The following is a 17,196-nucleotide window of genomic DNA, read 5'->3' as shown; positions in this document are numbered from 1 at the left end:
TTGGGCCACCAGGATGCTCACTTTTTGCTCTTCTGTGAGGGGGTACACCTGGAAGAGGCTATCCAGCTTTTCTCTAAAGTCATGCAGGGTATGTGACTCCCCTGAGTACTGGGGTAGCCAAGCTGCTCCCGGGATATAGGGCATGGTGAAGGGCATAACTGCAGCAGCGGTAGCGCTGGCGGGGGTTGAGGCAGTGAAGCTCTCCTCCGTATCCGACATCTTCCTCCCCCCTAGTGGACCGTGGCCTACCTTGCGATGATCCTCTTCCGTAGGCCGCGGCTCCGCAGTGGATCGTCAGGGTTGAGGACCTTCCGTCGCGCTCCTGTGACGTCGGCGTCTGCTGGGCTCCTTCCAGGACCTTACGCAACGTCCGGACGTGAGGCGGGGCTTCAGTTCTCGCGCGCTTTCGGAGTCCACGCCCCTCTTCTTCCCGCGCGGCGTCCTCAAGATGGCGTCCAATGGCGGGAAAACTCCATGGATGGCGGGAAGAAGGTCGAAGATGGCGCCGGATGGCGCGAAACCTCCACGGATAGCGGGAATCTTCACCACTGGTAAGTTTGAACAGTCTTTGCTTTTCAGGCACGCAGTACCCGGTGGTTGCGGGCACGAAATCCTGCCGACTACGCCAAAGTTGACGCGCCCCTGGGCCTGTGTCGCGCTGCGGTGCGCACGCGGGAGCTTACCCGGAGCCGGATCCGTGGAGGGTTGTAGTCTCGTGGCGGTGACCCGGTCCGTGCCCAGGGAGTCAAACTGGACGGCAGTCTACTAGTAGTAAATAGTTGATGACTACGCCACCCGTTGAGTGCAGCCAGGGAGCTGCTGCTGCGGGGCAGACCGCTGAGGCCGATGGTAGGATTATGCAGCGTGATAGTATAACCCCCAACGGGAGGGGTATGGTCTCAGGGCAGCCGACGTGGATGATGGGGGTAGCAGGAACCACTCAGAGACGGTACGGTGTAGTTCAGGGTCTTTACTGGTAACAACGATAGACCCTCCCGGAGTACTTGCTAGCGAACGGGGCCTGGTCAGTCCTTGAGCAGATGGGATCTCCCCTGGCCAGGCGTAGTTGTAGGCCTCCCAAACTGACTGTACTCTTCTGGCTACCTTGCTAGAAGCTGATGTAAGTAGCCCACGTCCCTGAGTGTACCGTGTGGTGCTCACCCGTATGGCCGGTGACTCGGGGCCTTCTAATGGCTTCCGCTCCACGATGGCGGTGCTGGTCCCACGCGTGTGACCGTGCCTTCGGGCTTCTGGGCCAGAGGACCTGAAATCCCCTGCCTGACGGATTCTGCTGCTGGGTAGGAGTTAGTCCCCACAGCCTCGGACTCCGGGTCCGGTAAAGAATCTTCTTAGTCAGGGCGAGCTCTGTAGCTGCCAGCCCCTGACTCCTTGTAACTCTGCTGTTTCCTATGCTGCTTCTCTTCTCCACTCTCCTTGTCTGACTCACCCTGCCTCAGCCCCGGGTTTATACAGGGGAAGTTCTTCCCCTCCCAAGACTGGGCAGGAGGTGTGGCATGCACAGGATCCCTGACCAAAGGACCTCCCACCTGCTCTCAGACATAATATCTCTATCACTGTGGCAACCAGACCCCTGGGGTGTCACACATCCATAAACATTTGATGGCAATGGAGCAGCAGACAATTGTTCATCAATGTCCCTAAACATATCACAGACTACATAGTCCAATATTGCATTTTTCTGCCGATGATGAAGCTAGAAGAAATCAGCAAATATAACCGCGTGGAAAATAATTCTACACAAATTTTGAAAAAATCCGCACTCTGAATTTTTTGTAAATCGCTCTGCAAAAATTCAGCAAATTGGCGGCCAACATGTTGACAGAGAAAAAAACTCCTCAACACTCACCTTTCCAGATGCTGTCCCTTCAAGCTGCATCTCTGGCCCAGTGTTCACTCTAGGCTGGGACTTCAGGCTGTGTGCCTGCTCATGGCTGGAATTCTTGGCGTAGAATGAACACCAGACTGGTGAGGTGCAGAGCGCCGGACAGCGGTTAGAGAGCAGCAGGGACAGCTAGAGAGGTGAGTACAAGTATTTTAAAAGTTAAAATTGAAAAAAAAACATTCACTTAACCATTCACTTCTCCGGCCACCCCCCCACTTCCTGTTCTCTGTACTGGTCTCCGCACCTCCATCGTGCCGCGTCTCTGACCCAGTGTTCATTCTGGGCTGGGGCTTCCAGCTGAAGGCAGGCCCTGGAGGACACTACACAATGACCTCTGGGGCCTGTGACTGGAAGTCCTGGCTTAGCATTCACCACTGTAGGTTAGGATTTATGACCGTTAGCAGGCCCCACAAAGTCACTCAGTAGAGAATGTCATGAGACAGAGGCACAGAGAATTGGACAGCAGCAGGTAGAATAGAGCAGCTGGATGGGTGAGTGGTGAATATGAGTTTTTTTTCTTTTTACATCTTTTTCATTTATTATATTCTGGGGTCTGAAGTGACCTCAGGACATAATAGAGAACATTCAATTTATGGAGAATAACTTTGCCGAAAATAGTATTTCTAGGGAAAATCTATGCGATATAGTGAATTTGAATTCTGTCAGATCTGCTCATTTCTAGGAGCTAGTGATGATAATTGGTTAAAGAAAATACAAAATGTCCTACCAGTGTTTTAATTAAGAACACTAGTTGATGGATTGGTTTGTTTTACCAAATCATCTGATGTTCATTTCTTATGATCGAAATTGACCACTTCATTTGAGTTTTGTCTAATGTGTGAGGGCTTTTTTTGAGAGATTTCTCAGACACCAGAGTCAGAAAATCTCCTGATGTTTCAAGATCCGGGAGACACAAGGGTGGACATAACACTGGTTCAACCTGTGCAGCTGCACAGGAGTCTAAGAGGTAAGGGGGCCCATTTCTACCTCCAAAGCAGGTGAAATTGTGCATTATTATGAGCTAATGGACTATAAAAGGTCCCAATATACTATACTTGATTAGGGGCCCTCTTATGTCTGTGTCCATCAGTGATAGGGTGTAGAGAGTAGAGATGAGCGTTGTTCTACTCGAACTGTTCGCCAATCTCAAATTCGAGCTGTTTTGGGCGGTGTTCGAGCCGGTCGGCGAACACGAACAATTTGAGAAAAATTCGGCTGTTCGAGGTTATGTTCGATAACTGTTCGTGCACCAAAATCATAACTGGATTTTTTCTCAGTAATGATGAAAATTAATGTTAATACGCAGTTTGAGTGTACAGCGGGGCGGGGGGAGGGGCAGGGGATGGATCTCTGCAGGAACAATGAAGATCTCCATTTTTTTTTCTCTTTCCCGCATTTGCAGTGGGGAGGTGCAATCTGTCAGCCTATCAGCAGCGCACACACGGAGCGAAGTGCTTTTTTTCACACAAGCAAGGGCATGTGTGATTGGCAGTGTATGTCACATGTCCTTGCCCTATAAGACCAAGCCATTTTCCCCGTCGCCACCATTTTCTCACTGCTGCAGCTGCGTGTTAGACGGCACCGCTGTTGCTGTGTGCGCTATACCTTGTTAATTTCAAGCCAATTTTCGCACAAATATACAGATAGCTTGGGAGTAGGGAATAGTTGTGATTGCAGTCCTTTTAAGGACTAGGTTACAGCATTTCCTACGACTTTTATCAGGCAGGTCTGTGCTCTTAAATAGATAGATTGTGGGAGTAAAGACTAATTGTAATTGGAGTCCTTTTCAGGACTAGGTTACATCAGTTCCTATCAGTTTTTGCCAGGCAGGTCTGTGCCAGTGCTGTGCAAGTTTTTTTCACAGCATTTGGCTGAATCTAGCAAAGCTAATCCTTTTTGGCCTATTGCAGAGTGTGTTAGTCAGTGGAGTAGCCTATCTGTGTTGCAAGATATACCACCTGTGTATAGAATACCAATTTTTTTACTGCACCTAGTGAAGTAAAATCTTTTGGGCATAGCATCATTCTATTAGTCCATCTATACTGACCTCCATCAGGTTGCAAACTGAATATAATTTTTTTCTGCATCTAGCTCTGAAAAAATATTTGGGCTTCTAGCAGTGTGTGGGACTTGGTCTATTAGTCCATCTATACTGACCTCCATCAGGTTGCAAATTAAAAATAATTTTTTTCTTCATTTATCTCTGAAAAAATATTTGGGCTTCTAGCAGCTTGTGGGACTTGTTCTATTAGTCCATCTATACTGACCTCCATCAGGTTGCAAATTAAAAATAATTTTTTTCTGCATCTAGCTCTGAAAAAATATTTGGGCTTCTAGCAGTGTGTGGGACTTGGTCTATTAGTCCATCTATACTGACCTCCATCAGGTTGCAAATTGAATAAAAAAAATTTCTGCATCTAGCTCTGAAAAAATATTTGGGCTTCTAGCGGTGTGTGGGACTTCGTCTATTAGTCCATCTATACTGACCTCCATGAGGTTGCAAATTTAAAAATAATTTTTTTCTGCATCTAGCTCTGAAAAAATATTTGGGCTTCTAGCAGTGTGTGGGACTTGGTCTCTTAGTCCATCTATACTGACCTCCATCAGGTTGCAAATTAAAAATAATTTTTTTCTTCATTTAGCTCTGAAAAAATATTTGGGCTTCTAGCAGTGTGTGGGACTTGTTCTATTAGTCCTTCTATACTGACGTCCAGCAGGTTGCAAATTGAATATAATTTTTTTCGCATCTAGCTCTGAAAAAATATTTGGGCTTCTAGCGGTGTGTGGGACTTGGTCTATTAGTCCATCTATACTGACCTCCATCAGGTTGCAAATTAAAAATAATTTTTTTCTGCATCTAGCTCTGAAAAAATATTTGGGCTTCTAGCAGTGTGTGGGACTTGGTCTATTAGTCCATCTATACTGACCTCCATCAGGTTGCAAATTAAAAATAATTTTTTTCTGCATCTAACCCAGCCAATAGTTTTGGCCTAATACCACAGTTTGGCCACTCAGCTCTGCTCGGTTACCATCCATTGTTTTTTTGTGCAAACAACTCCAGAGTTGTGAATTAGTTAACCACCAAAATGAGTGGAAAAAGGCCTGCTGCTGGTGGAAAGGGGAATAGGCGTGTTGGGAAGGGGAAAAAAGGTTGTGTCCGTGGGGTAGGTGCAGAAGAAAGACCATCTTCCAGCCAAACTAAAATGTCTACTTCTTTTAGCGGACAATGTGATAAGATCCCTTTCTTATGGCCACGCCAATCGCTACAAATTCCAGATGAGGCACAAAAACAGCAGGTGCTTCAACGGATATCAAGTGCTCCTTTAAGTGGGCTCTCCTCCACATCAACTTCAACATCACAAATACTCCAGTCCTCAAAGGTGTCACCCAAATCGCACTTGCTTCCTCACAGCTCCCAAATCTCCAGCTGCCCGTCTGAGTATGAGGTAGAACAGATGGTTGAGTCTGCAGAGCTGTTTACTCATACTATAGCCTGGGAATCAGAGGTCGACTCCAGCGCTTCTGTGAATCCAGACGAGGAAATTATCTGCACTGATGCCCAGAATCTTTATGAGTCGGATCCAGGACCAGACGCAGAAGGTTCTGACCATAATGTAGACCCTCATTCCCAAACTGTAACTCCTGTTGGTGGAGACAATGAGGAAGACGATGATAAGACTCAAATACCTGATTGGAGCGACAACTTTAGTTTTTTGTCAGGGCAGGAACAGGTTGGCTCTGAGGACGACGGGTGTGATAACGCACAGGGTGATGATGATGAGGTCGGAGATCCCACTTACTGTCAACCCACAGTCAGCCAAGAGATGAGGTCAGCAGAGGAGGTGGAGGAAGATGCTAGTGACGACGAGGTCAGGTTGCGCCTTCCTGGACAGAGACGTAGTACTGGAAGCACGTCAACAACTGCATCCTCAAACACAACTCTGCCTCTCACCACAAGTCGTGGTGGCTCTTCAGGTCGCATGGGTGCTAAGCCTTGCATAGCCTGGGCATTTTTTCAGATCGATAAAGATGACCCAACTCGTGTTATCTGTAACATTTATCAGCAAAAGCTAAGTAGAGGCCAAAAAATACATAGTTTGAGTACTTCATGCATGAACCGGCACATGGACATGAAGCATAAGTTGCAGTGGGAAGCTCAGTGTGCTACAATGCGGTCTAGCCGGCCGGGCCAACCACCGTCTGCCATATCTTGTGCATCCGCGGCCTCTTCATCCTCTGTGACTGGGGGGACAGCAGTCACACCTGTTTTGGGGCGCAGACCTGCCACCTCTTTACCCGCAACAGCCAGCGTGATTGGCAGGTCATCATTTTCTTTGGAGGTGGTAACACCAGCTGGTCTTGAGCGCTGTCCGACATCGATAGCACCACCTTTGGATCAAGGCAACCTAACATGTCCGCCTGCATCTTCCTCACAGACCGGCAGTTTGCCGGGGACACCCTTATCAACCCCGTCTAAGCACAATAGCCAGCCCTCGGTCCCTCAGATGTGGACAAGTAAAAGACCATTTCCTCCTAGCCATGAGAAAGCTAAGAGGTTGAATTTCACCATCTGCAAGCTCTTGGCTACAGAAATGCTGCCTTTCCGCCTGGTGGACACAGAGGATTTTCGAGACCTTATGTCCGTCGCAGTGCCCCAGTACCAGATGCCCAGTCGGCACTACTTCTCAAAGAAAGGTGTGCCTGCGCTCCACCAGCATGTCGCACACAACATCACCGCTTCTTTGAGAAACTCTGTGTGTGACAGGGTGCATTTCACCACAGACACTTGGACGAGTAGGCATGGACAGGGGCGTTACATGTCGCTGACTGGGCACTGGGTAACTATGGTGACAGCAGGACATGGGGCTGCTGTCCAAGTCTTGCCGTCCCCACGAGTTGTGCGTCAATCCTCTTTATGTCATTTTTCCTCCACTGCTTCTGCCTCCTCAACCTCCTCTCGGTCTTCCACCAGCACCCAAAGCCTGTCTGGTCATGCCACAAGCTTTCTAACTGCGCAGAAGGGATCCTGCACACCTCCTTACTATGCTGGCAGTAGGGCTCAACGTCATCAGGCGGTTTTTACATTGAAATGTCTGGGAAATGTGAGTCACACAGCTGAGGAGTTGTGGTCAGCTCTGGAGAACCAATTTCATGAATGGTTGTCTCCACTGGACCTGAAACCAGGGAAGGCCGTGTGCGACAATGCTGCAAACCTGGGTGCGGCCCTTCGCCGGGGCAATGTCACACACGTGCCTTGTATGGCTCACGTGTTGAACTTGGTTGTCCAGCAATTTTTAGCCCACTATCTCAGACTAGATGGCCTTCTGCAGAGGGCACGGTCGCTGTGTGCTCACTTCCGCCGTTCGCATCCCGCAGCTCAGCGACTTACATCTCTACAGAAGTCGTTGGGCCTGCCACTTCACCGGCTAAAATGCGATGTGCCTACCCGGTGGAATTCAACTCTGCACATGTTGCAGCGACTGTGGCAGCACCGACAAGCCCTGGTGCAATACGTTCTGACGTATAGCCTGGGCCAACAAGATTCAGAGGTGGGGCAAATCACGCTGGAGGAGTGGTCTCAGATCAGGGACCTATGCACCCTTCTGCACAGTTTTGAAATGGCGACGAAGATGTTTAGTGCTGACGATGCCATTATCAGCATGACTATTCCGGTGATTTACATGCTGGAGCACATGTTAAACAGAATTCGGAGACAGGTGGTGGCACAAGAGGAGGTGGAGGAAGTAGAGGAGGAGGAGTTGTATGCGGAAGGGCTAACATCTGCAAGGTCCAGACGGTCGGCAGCACCAGGGCGGCAGGCATGTGAGGGTGGGGGAGATGATTTTACCAGGGCGCATGGTAGCAGCCAAACTAGTGAGGAAGGTGCAGGAGCCCAGGAAGAAGTGGAGGACGAACTGATGGAAGACTCATCAGATGAGGGAGACCTTGATCACATTTCTGTTGTGCGAGGTTGGGGGGAGAGGACAGAGGAAGGAAGCATGATTGTTACCTCGCCACCAACACAACAGGGACTTGGTGCTCCTGGATGCGCAACACACATGAGTGCCTTCTTGCTGCACTACCTGCAACATGACCCTCGAATTGTGAGAATTAGAAATAATCCTGACTACTGGGTTGCCACACTGTTAGATCCCCGGTACAAAAGTAAATTTGCAGAAATTATTCCTGCCATAGAAAGGGATGCACGCATGCAGGAGTATCAGCAGAGACTGTTGCAGAATCTTACATGTGCTTTTCCACAAAATACCAGTGGTGCACGTAGTGAATCTCACAGTTCCAACTTGCCAACCGTGGGACCGTCAAGTGTTCAGCACTCAAACCGTAACAGAACCACAGTATCTGGTGGTAACATCAATTTTGCGGAATCATTTCACCACTTTTTTAGCCCATCCTTTGCAAGGCCACAGGAGACAAGAAGTCTGACACATAGTCAACGCCTAGAGACGATGGTACAGGAGTATCTCCAAGTAAACATTGAAGTCACGACTGTGTCACTGGACCCTTGCTCTTTTTGGGCTTCCAATCTGGATAAATGGCCGGAGCTAGCCACTTACGCTTTGGAGATCTTGTCATGCCCCGCAGCCAGCGTTCTGTCTGAACGTGTGTTCAGCGCTGCTGGTGGTGTGCTGACAGATAAGCGCACGCGGCTCTCCACTGATAATGTAGACAGACTCACGTTCATAAAGATGAACAAATCATGGATCCGAAACGACTTTTCTACCCCTGTGTCATCCTGGGGAGAGTAAAAGCTTGATGATTGGTTAAAATCACCCTACCAACCGTTTTAAGCTTTCAAATTACTAATCATGTTTATCTGTATCTTGACTGGAAAATAATTTGGGCTTTGTAGCAGTGTGCAGCACTGATCCTATTAGGCCATCTATAATAAGCTTCACCAGATTTAAAATTAAAAATAATTTTTAGCTGCATCTAGCCCGGAAAATAATTTTGGGGCTCCGAGATGCGCAAGACACATAAGAGCCTTCTTGCTGCACTACCTGCAGCATGACCCTCATATTGTCAGAATTCGAAGTAATCATGACTACTGGATTGCCACACTCTTAGATCCCCCAAACTTTTCGATCAACCTTTTCATTTTAATAAAGACCAAAAAAATGGTCATTTTTGAAATTATAAGCATTAGCAGGTTGTTAGAAACTGAAATCAAACAGTTTTCAACTCAAAACTTTATTCTAGGTGATGTTACATTTTCACATAGGACCCCTTGTTCGAAAGGAGCTTCTGAACTCTCTCGTCCATTGAATTTGTCAGGTTTTGGATGGTTTCTGCTTCAATTGTTTTGCATGAGGACAGAATACCCTCCCAGAGCTGTTGCTTAGATGTGAACTGCCTCCCGCCATCATAGACACTCCTTTTAATGATGCTCCAAAGGTTCTGAATGGGGTAGAGGTCAGGGGAGCATGGGGGTCACACCATAAGTTTGTCCCCTTTTATGCCCATATCAGCCAGAGATACAGATGTTTTATGTGCAGCATGAGATGGTGCATTATCATGCAGAAAAATGATCTTGCTGTGAAATACACGGTTCTTCTTCTTGAACCATGGCAGGAAGTGCTGTTTGAGAAAATCCACATACATTATGGAGTTCATCTTTAGCGCCTTCAGGGATCCTAAAGGGGCCGACAATCTCTCTCCCCATGATTCCAGCCCAAAACATTACTCCACCTCCTCCTTGTTGGCGCTGTAGCCGTGTTTGCGTGGGGTGTCCATCAACCAGCCATCCTCCACTCCATTCATCTGGACCATCGAGCGCTGCACGGCACTCATCCGTGAACAAAACAGTTTTGAAATCAGTCTTCATGTAATGTTTGGCCCACTGGAGCCGTTTCTGCTTGTGTGAAGTGGATAGAGGAGGTCGACAGGATGGCGTTTGCACAGCTGCAAACCTCTGAAGGACCCTGCATCTTGTTGTTCGGGGGACGTTGGAGGCACAAGCAGCTTCAAAAACTTGTCTGCTGCTATGACAAGGCTTTTTTGCCGCTGCTCTTTCAACCTGACGTAATTGCCTGTAGGAAAGAGTCCTCAATTTGCCCTTATCAGCACGCACACGTGTGTACTGTGAATCAGCTACATACTTCTTGATTGCCAAGACACTTCATCCTGATCATCGCACAATGTTGATTGTAGTCATGCCTTGACCTAAACACTCCACAATTTGTTGCTTCTCAGCAGCCGACACATCCTTTTTCTTTCCCATTTTGGCAGAAAATGTAGGCTGCTTAATAATGTGAGAGAGCCTTCTTAAGTAGTCTTGCCTTTCATTGGACACACCTGCCAAACTAATTAGCACAGGTGTCTGCAATTGCTTACAGTGATATAAAGAGCCCTGACACACATCACCATCAATGAGTTTAACTGACAAACAAACAAATTCTTCCCTTATCACTCCTAAACACTTTTTGCATAATAATTTGGAACGCGGTGTACATGTGCTTTTCCACAAAACACCAGTGGTACACGTAGTGAATCTTACAGTTCTAACTTGCCAACCGTGGTCTGTATGGAATTGTTCAATAAAGGGCCCAAAATTAAGATAACATAGATGGGAGAGGTCTCTATGAATAGGAATTCCTAAGTATTTGATACCCTGTGAGGGCCAGGCAAAGGGAAAGTTGGACTGGATGGAATCCTATATGGATTTAGGGAGGGAGACATCGAGGGCCTCAGACTTCGCTGCATTGATTTTAAAATTTTACCATGTAACAAAGTGATCTATTTCAGCCATAACAGCATGGATGGATATATGTGATTGAGTGATATATACTAGGACATCATCAGCAAATAGAGAGCACTTGTACTCGGTGCCTCCCACCTCAATCCACCTAATATTGGGGTTATGGCGAATTGATGAGAGCAGGTGCTCCGTCACTAGGATGTATAAGAGAGGGGACAGAGGACATCCCTGCCTTGTCCCATTGGTGATTGTGAAAGGTGATGAAAATGTTCTGACGCACCCCCTGGGCCTTGGGACACCCGGAGCCGGACCCTTTTTGGTGGATGCTGGTGGTTGTAGTCTTCGTGGCGGCGATCCGGTTCCGTGGCTCAGGGCGGTCAAACCAGTGGCGGAACTATTTATGTGGTTTTGATGTTTAAATGTCCGACTATGCCACCCGTGGATTGCGGTCAGAGTGAACCGCCGCTACAGGGCAGACCGCTAAGGCTGGTGTTGTGGGTGCAGCAGAGCGTAGCATAACTCCCCACGGGAGGAGTATAGCCTCAGGGCAGTGTATGCGGAGGATGGGGGTGATGGTGCAGGGCAGCAGCAGTAACGACACGGAGTCAGTGATGCAGTTCAGGGCCTTTACTCACAGTTCTTATTATCCAGACCACGTCTGCAGGTAACGGCTGCCCATGTCGTACTGTGCTCACCAGGTGAGGGGCTCAGACAACTCCCAGATAACTTTGGAGCGCTTCACAGGACCCCCTTTGTGTGTCCTTTGTCTGGCCTTTCTTACCAACACTTCTGTCCGGCTGCCTCGGGCCTCCTCTTGGTAAACTTGGCGCCAGTTTCCCTGACCCTATGTGGTGCCTTCCTAGCGGGTGGAGCAAGGGGCTGCGCCACATAAAATGTCAGAGCCTCCGGTTTCTAGCTGAGGGTCGTTTCCTGCCTCCACTAGTTCGGGGACCGGTCTCCCCCTTTGGCCTGACCCCTCCACGCAGGTGGATTCGGGCGTGCGGTGGCGACTCGCCCGTCCGCACCCCTGGGATCCCTTCATTCCTCGTTCCTGGAGCCTTCTCCGCTCCTCTTCCTTCCTTCTCCCTCTTGCAGGCCTGGGCCTCTGTTACTAGGCCCGCCTCCGGAGCAGAGCTCATGCAGAGCCCCTGCTCCCTGCCACTTCTGCTCAGACTTCTCTGCACTGAACTAAGATGGTGCCCACCTTTTATACTCCCTTCTCAATGCACCCAGGAACTGCTTCCTCCCTGCTCCTGCACTGCAGGGTTCCCCTTCCTCAGTGTTCCCTCCCCCCACTCCAGCCAGGGACAGGGACTGTCGTGCCCATCTCAGGGGCATATTGGTCGCCCTGCCCCACGGCAATGTGGTGTAATGCATGCAGGTGTCGGGTCCTGATCCACACTCCATCCTTATCTGAGAGTGAGATATCACACCTCTGGGTGAGGTGCAATACGTCTGTAGCAACCGAGCCCTCGGTGCTACAGTTCCATTTATCTTCAGCCTAGGTGACGTATTGTGATACAGGGCCGTGATTTTGGCTATAAAAGGGTCCCCTAGACCCCTACCCCAAGCTTTTTAAGAGAATCATATATGGCGTGCCAGGAGACTCTATGGAATGCTTTCTCAGCATCCAACGAGAGTATCTACTTACAAATTTTTAACTGCATCTAGCCCAGGAAATACTTTGTGCCTAGTAGCAGTGTCTGCTAGTCAGCGGATTATCCCGGCTGTTAAGCAAGCTACACCACCTGTAGTTTGGACACTTAATTTTTTCAAAGGAAATGCTTCGGGACCACGGGATACTTAGTGAAGAGCATCAGGAGGCACCCCAAGGCATAGGGGCTGGGACTGGCACTAGGATGCCTTGCGGTGGACAGCCGAGCTCGATCCTTATAAAAGCTTTTTAACTGCAGCAGCTTTAGTGGACGCTACTGGAGCTGGAATTACGCGGCTGCTGGCATGAGACTTGCCCTCCAATAGATCCTTGTAAATGGATTTAAAGTGTATTCATTCAAATTAGAGGGACAATTTAAATTAAAAAGCTTAGAGCTGCCTCCACCACAGGGGGGCTCTCTCGACCCACCAGCGGACAGGCACCAGTATTGGGAGAGGGGGGCTGGCCGTCAGGGTTCACCGCGGCTCTGGCACAAACCCGGCGACACGGAGGTGGCACGGGCAGGAGCGGACTGGCCGTCTCGGCTTCTCACTTTTTGGATTTTAGAAGGGCATGACATGCCTATATCTGTGTCTCCCCCTCCTTTTACTCCTCCACCTCTTTTCTTTTCGCATGACTATATGTACTTGTCACTTTTCCATGTGTTAGTTGTGTCTTCTGAGCAGTTTGTCAGCTTTTGGACACCTTTGAAGGTGTTTTCTATGTGTTTCTATGTGTTTTTGTTTGCCTGCCATTGGTTTTAACGGTGTTCGAAGGTGTTCGACGAACAGTTCGACGAACAGTTCGGCGAACACACGGGTGTTCGACGAACCGAACCGAACTCGAACACTACGGGGGTGGCTCAACACTAGTAGAGAGATGGTGAATGGAAGTGAAAAGGTGCAGCTTCAGATTGCAAGCCTCAAAAATATATGGCACTCCAGGATGCTTGCCTTTAAAACATGGCAACTGGGCGCAGTGCAAAATCTGCACCAATGTCTTCAAATATCATGTATCATTTCCAATAGTGATCTTCTAAAATAAGATGAAGAGATCTGTAAAACCACATAAAGCTCTAGGGTTTAAGGGTGTACACAACCTCTATACCTGGTATTGTAATACTTTTATTCATAGCCCCCATACTCATATGACAAAGCTGGGCCGAATAATGATCATTTGGCCGTCGGATAAAAGTTAATGTGTCAGCATTAAAAAAGGCATCTCTGACCACATCAGTCTTGTTAGATTTTACATCCAATGATGCAACCAATGCTTATTATTGGTCTAAAAATTCCAACATGCCGATCGCTTTTTTAAGCGGTAACAATAGCCAGTCGGGAAAACAGGCGATGATTGAATATTACGCTGGAAATATGACATTTTGACTGACTGAAGAAGGGCTTTTAGACTCTTTTGCTTTAATTGTCCGATTTTGTGCTATTACTACAATTATAATTTATGTTTCTGAGAAAAAAAGCAGTTACTAAAACTTTATTCTATTTCCTTTCTATTATCTTATAAATAATATGAACATATTTCATTATAATTATTATTATTTGCATTACTTTTATTCAATCGTGTCCTCTGGGCTAAAATTTCCATAGGAAACAGTATTAACATAAATTCCCATTATCACTTTATCAGACTGCCTTTGGACATGATATTTCATATATCCACTACGTAGTGTCAGAATTTTTTTTTTTTACCTTCATGCGCAGCCATTGCAATCTGCACAACATCTGTGACGTTCGGGGTCAGCTTGGCAAAGAATGGAATTTTGACAGCTTGTCTTACCCAGCGGCAGATGTTGCGCACCAGTTCTGGATCCTGTTCAAATAGGTCAGATATGGAAAAGAAAAATTAGTAATTTGTCTAATCTAATGAAAACATGGAGCAATGAAGGAAAGAAAGAAAATCATCAACAGAGCTATTCTTGTAAACCAGTTAAATCAATAATTTAACTGCACCCATTGAAACAAGCAGTGCAGATGCATTGTATGCTTGTAATGTAATATAGTTCTTAAGAAATATCTAAATGAATACAAATGTAATTAGCACAGGAGGAATAAATCAGGCTACACTGAGCAGCAAAAGGCAAGATTTACTGGAAATTATTTGTTAATAAATTCATTGCAGATGTTAATAAAATGCCATATACTAAGCTTTAATCTTATGTAGTAGGTCTGGAAAAAATGTAAAAAAAAATACGAAAGAATTATAATTGTATTAGTATGACATTATAATTGATTTAAAGAGATCTTGTCACTTGCTGAAAAATTAGCTAAATCCCTGATCTCCCCTGATTCTGCCACAATTTTCCATTTTGCACTGAGTCACTTCATTGCAGAGATATTCACATTTGTTGACTTTGAAGGGCACTATGTAAAATCTCTGTTTGCAGACCAATTGAGCATTTCTTCAGAGTTTTCAATGGGGACATGATCTTTCACCCCTTTATCCCAGAGGCTGTCAATCATAGCTCAGCAGCATCTAAGACCACTAAATTGCTAGATCAGCTGCTAAACTGTGATTGGCAGTATCTGGGAGGGAGCGATGAAAGCACATGCCCCTATAAAAGACTTTGAAGAAATGCCCAGTTGGTCTGCAAAAAAAGATTTCACATTCTGCCTTGCAGTAGAAACAGATGAAAGTATCTCTGTAATGAAGTGATGCAGTACAAAAACGAAAAATAGCAGAAAAATCAGGGCAGCTTATGGCTTTTTACAAGGTATATAACTCATTTTTTTGTGCAAGTGCAGGTCCTTTTTAATTAGTTTTGGTGAGTCTTAAAGAGAACCTGTCTTATTGGTCATGAAGTCTGATCTTTGGACAGCAATGTATAGAGAAGGTGAAGTTATGTAGTATGATATATGGGTTTGTTTGAAAAGATTCAGTAAAAGGGCTCAGGCAGACGACCCTAGTTTCATTTTGAGTGCAATCAAACAAAACATCGGATCATACTTGACCCAATGTTATTCTATGGGGCAGTGCGCATGTCTGATTCTTTCCTCAGACCGACTCAAAGTATGCACAAGTTGCATTCAATAATCTGATCGCACTCGACCATTCATGTCTATGGGTCTGTGGAAAAAAATCGGACCGCACTCGGTCCATCATGGACGGACTGAATGGAGAAGATGGAGATTTTTTTCTTTTTCCTCATCCGAGAAAATTGGATCATACTTTGCTCAAACTCTGGTCAGAGTTTGATTAGAGTGTGATAAGCATAATCAGTCTAATTTTCTCATTTGACCCTATCCTTACTTGTATTTTAATCTTTCACATCCCTGGTACATGGATTCATATGAGTCCAGTGGGCTTTCCTACTAATAACTGACATCTACCTGATCATATCAGACACTCTCCTACTGTGGAAACCTTCAAAAGAAACCTGAAGGCCCACCTCTTCCGACAAGTCTACAACCTGCAGTAACCCTCGCTCCACCATACCGCTGCACGACCAACTCTACCCTCACCTACTGTATCCTCACCCATCCCTTGTAGATTGTGAGCCCTCACGAGCAGGGTCCTCTCTCCTCCTGTACCAGTCGATGACTTGTATTGTTCAAGATTATTGTAATTGGTTTTGCTATGTATACCCCCTTTTTCACATATAAAGTGCCATGGAATAAATGGCTCTATAATAATAAAAAATAATAATAATAATAGCTACTTCTGTATGCTCAGTCATACATGGAAGACTGCCAGTTATTATATAGGATTACCCAATATACTGTGTGCAAACAAATACCAGGCATGTTGATAAATAAAAAGCCAGTTTTACTGAAACTCTATCCACAAAAATGTGTATGTTCAGTTGCTCCTGCTCTATAACATCTTGACTGCCGGTCAGATACCATTTTCAACATGACAGGTTCCATTTAAAGGGTTCTTCTCGATGGGTTTTGGTTTTAATGAGTAAAATTTCAGAGTGCTAGAAAAAAGAAGGAACTTTGAAATTTATGTCTAATTAAAAATATTCTATGTATTCATGAATGGAGTGATTTTTAGTTCTATTGTGAGCTGCTCGATGAATAGGTTACTGGCCCCTTCTGCAGTGGCCCATCTTGCTAGGTAAGGAGCAGAAAGCTTGCAAGGTCTTTTTCTATACAGCTTGTCAGCACTTCTCGAAAGCTCTGTTAGCCGCTGATTCAGCCACTTTCAGTGTCCCTGTGTGCCTCTAATGTTACTGGGGCAAAGTTGCCTCTGGTTGCCGATTCTGAGAGCACTTAATTCTGTGCCACCACTATGAATAGCACAAATGATCAGATGATCGCAGTTTCAAGTCTCCTAAGGGGATTATTGAAGTCAGTAAAAAGTGTGAAAAAAAAGTTTTTAAAAATATGAAAAAAACCCACAAAAGTTCAAATCACCCCCTTTTGCCCCGTTGAAAATAAAACAATTAAAAAAAATACACATATTTGGCATCAGTACATGGCGTAACGAGAAAAAAAATCAAAATGTCAGGATAACGTTTTTTACCCGCCGCAACATTGCAATAAAATGCAAAAAGAGGCTATTAATATGGTCTCAATAAAAATGCCATCTCAGGGTGCAAAAAACAAGTCAAAGGCCGGCCCCAGATCTAAAAAAAAATGAGCGGGTCTCAGAAAATAGCGACATAAGCAAAAAAAAATGTTCTTACAAATTTCAGAATTTTTTTTCACCACTTAAATAAAAAAAAAAATCTACATGTTTGTTATCTGTGTACTCTTACTGACCTGGAAAATCATCTTGCCAGGTTAGCTTTACCATATAGTGTACATGGTAAATAAAAAACCCAAAAAACAATTGTTGAATTACACTTTTTTTTTTTATAATTTCACTGCATTTGGAATTTTTTAACTCATCCCGCAAAAAAACAAACAAGCCCTCATACAGCTATATTGATGGAAAAATAAAATAGTTATGGTTCTTGGATTA

At 45.9% G+C, this 17,196-nt stretch overlaps 1 protein-coding gene across 1 annotated transcript in view; it reads right to left on the bottom strand.

Annotated features, from left to right (window-relative positions):
* Positions 1-17,196, bottom strand: part of DPYD (dihydropyrimidine dehydrogenase) — a 2,479,659-nt gene that overhangs the window by 600,530 nt on the left and 1,861,933 nt on the right. The window contains exon 17 of the mRNA XM_073643235.1: positions 13,980-14,100. Within this exon, the coding sequence (XP_073499336.1) occupies positions 13,980-14,100 (121 nt within the window). The remainder of the gene's footprint in view (positions 1-13,979; positions 14,101-17,196) is intronic.

The sequence above is a fragment of the Phyllobates terribilis genome, unplaced genomic scaffold (assembly GCF_046119375.1).
Source record: "Phyllobates terribilis strain yellow unplaced genomic scaffold, ASM4611937v1 Scaffold_8__6_contigs__length_399053987, whole genome shotgun sequence".
NCBI lineage: Eukaryota > Metazoa > Chordata > Amphibia > Anura > Dendrobatidae > Phyllobates > Phyllobates terribilis.
Note: the sequence above shows the minus strand (reverse complement) of the source record. Positions and strands in the feature narration are given on the sequence as shown.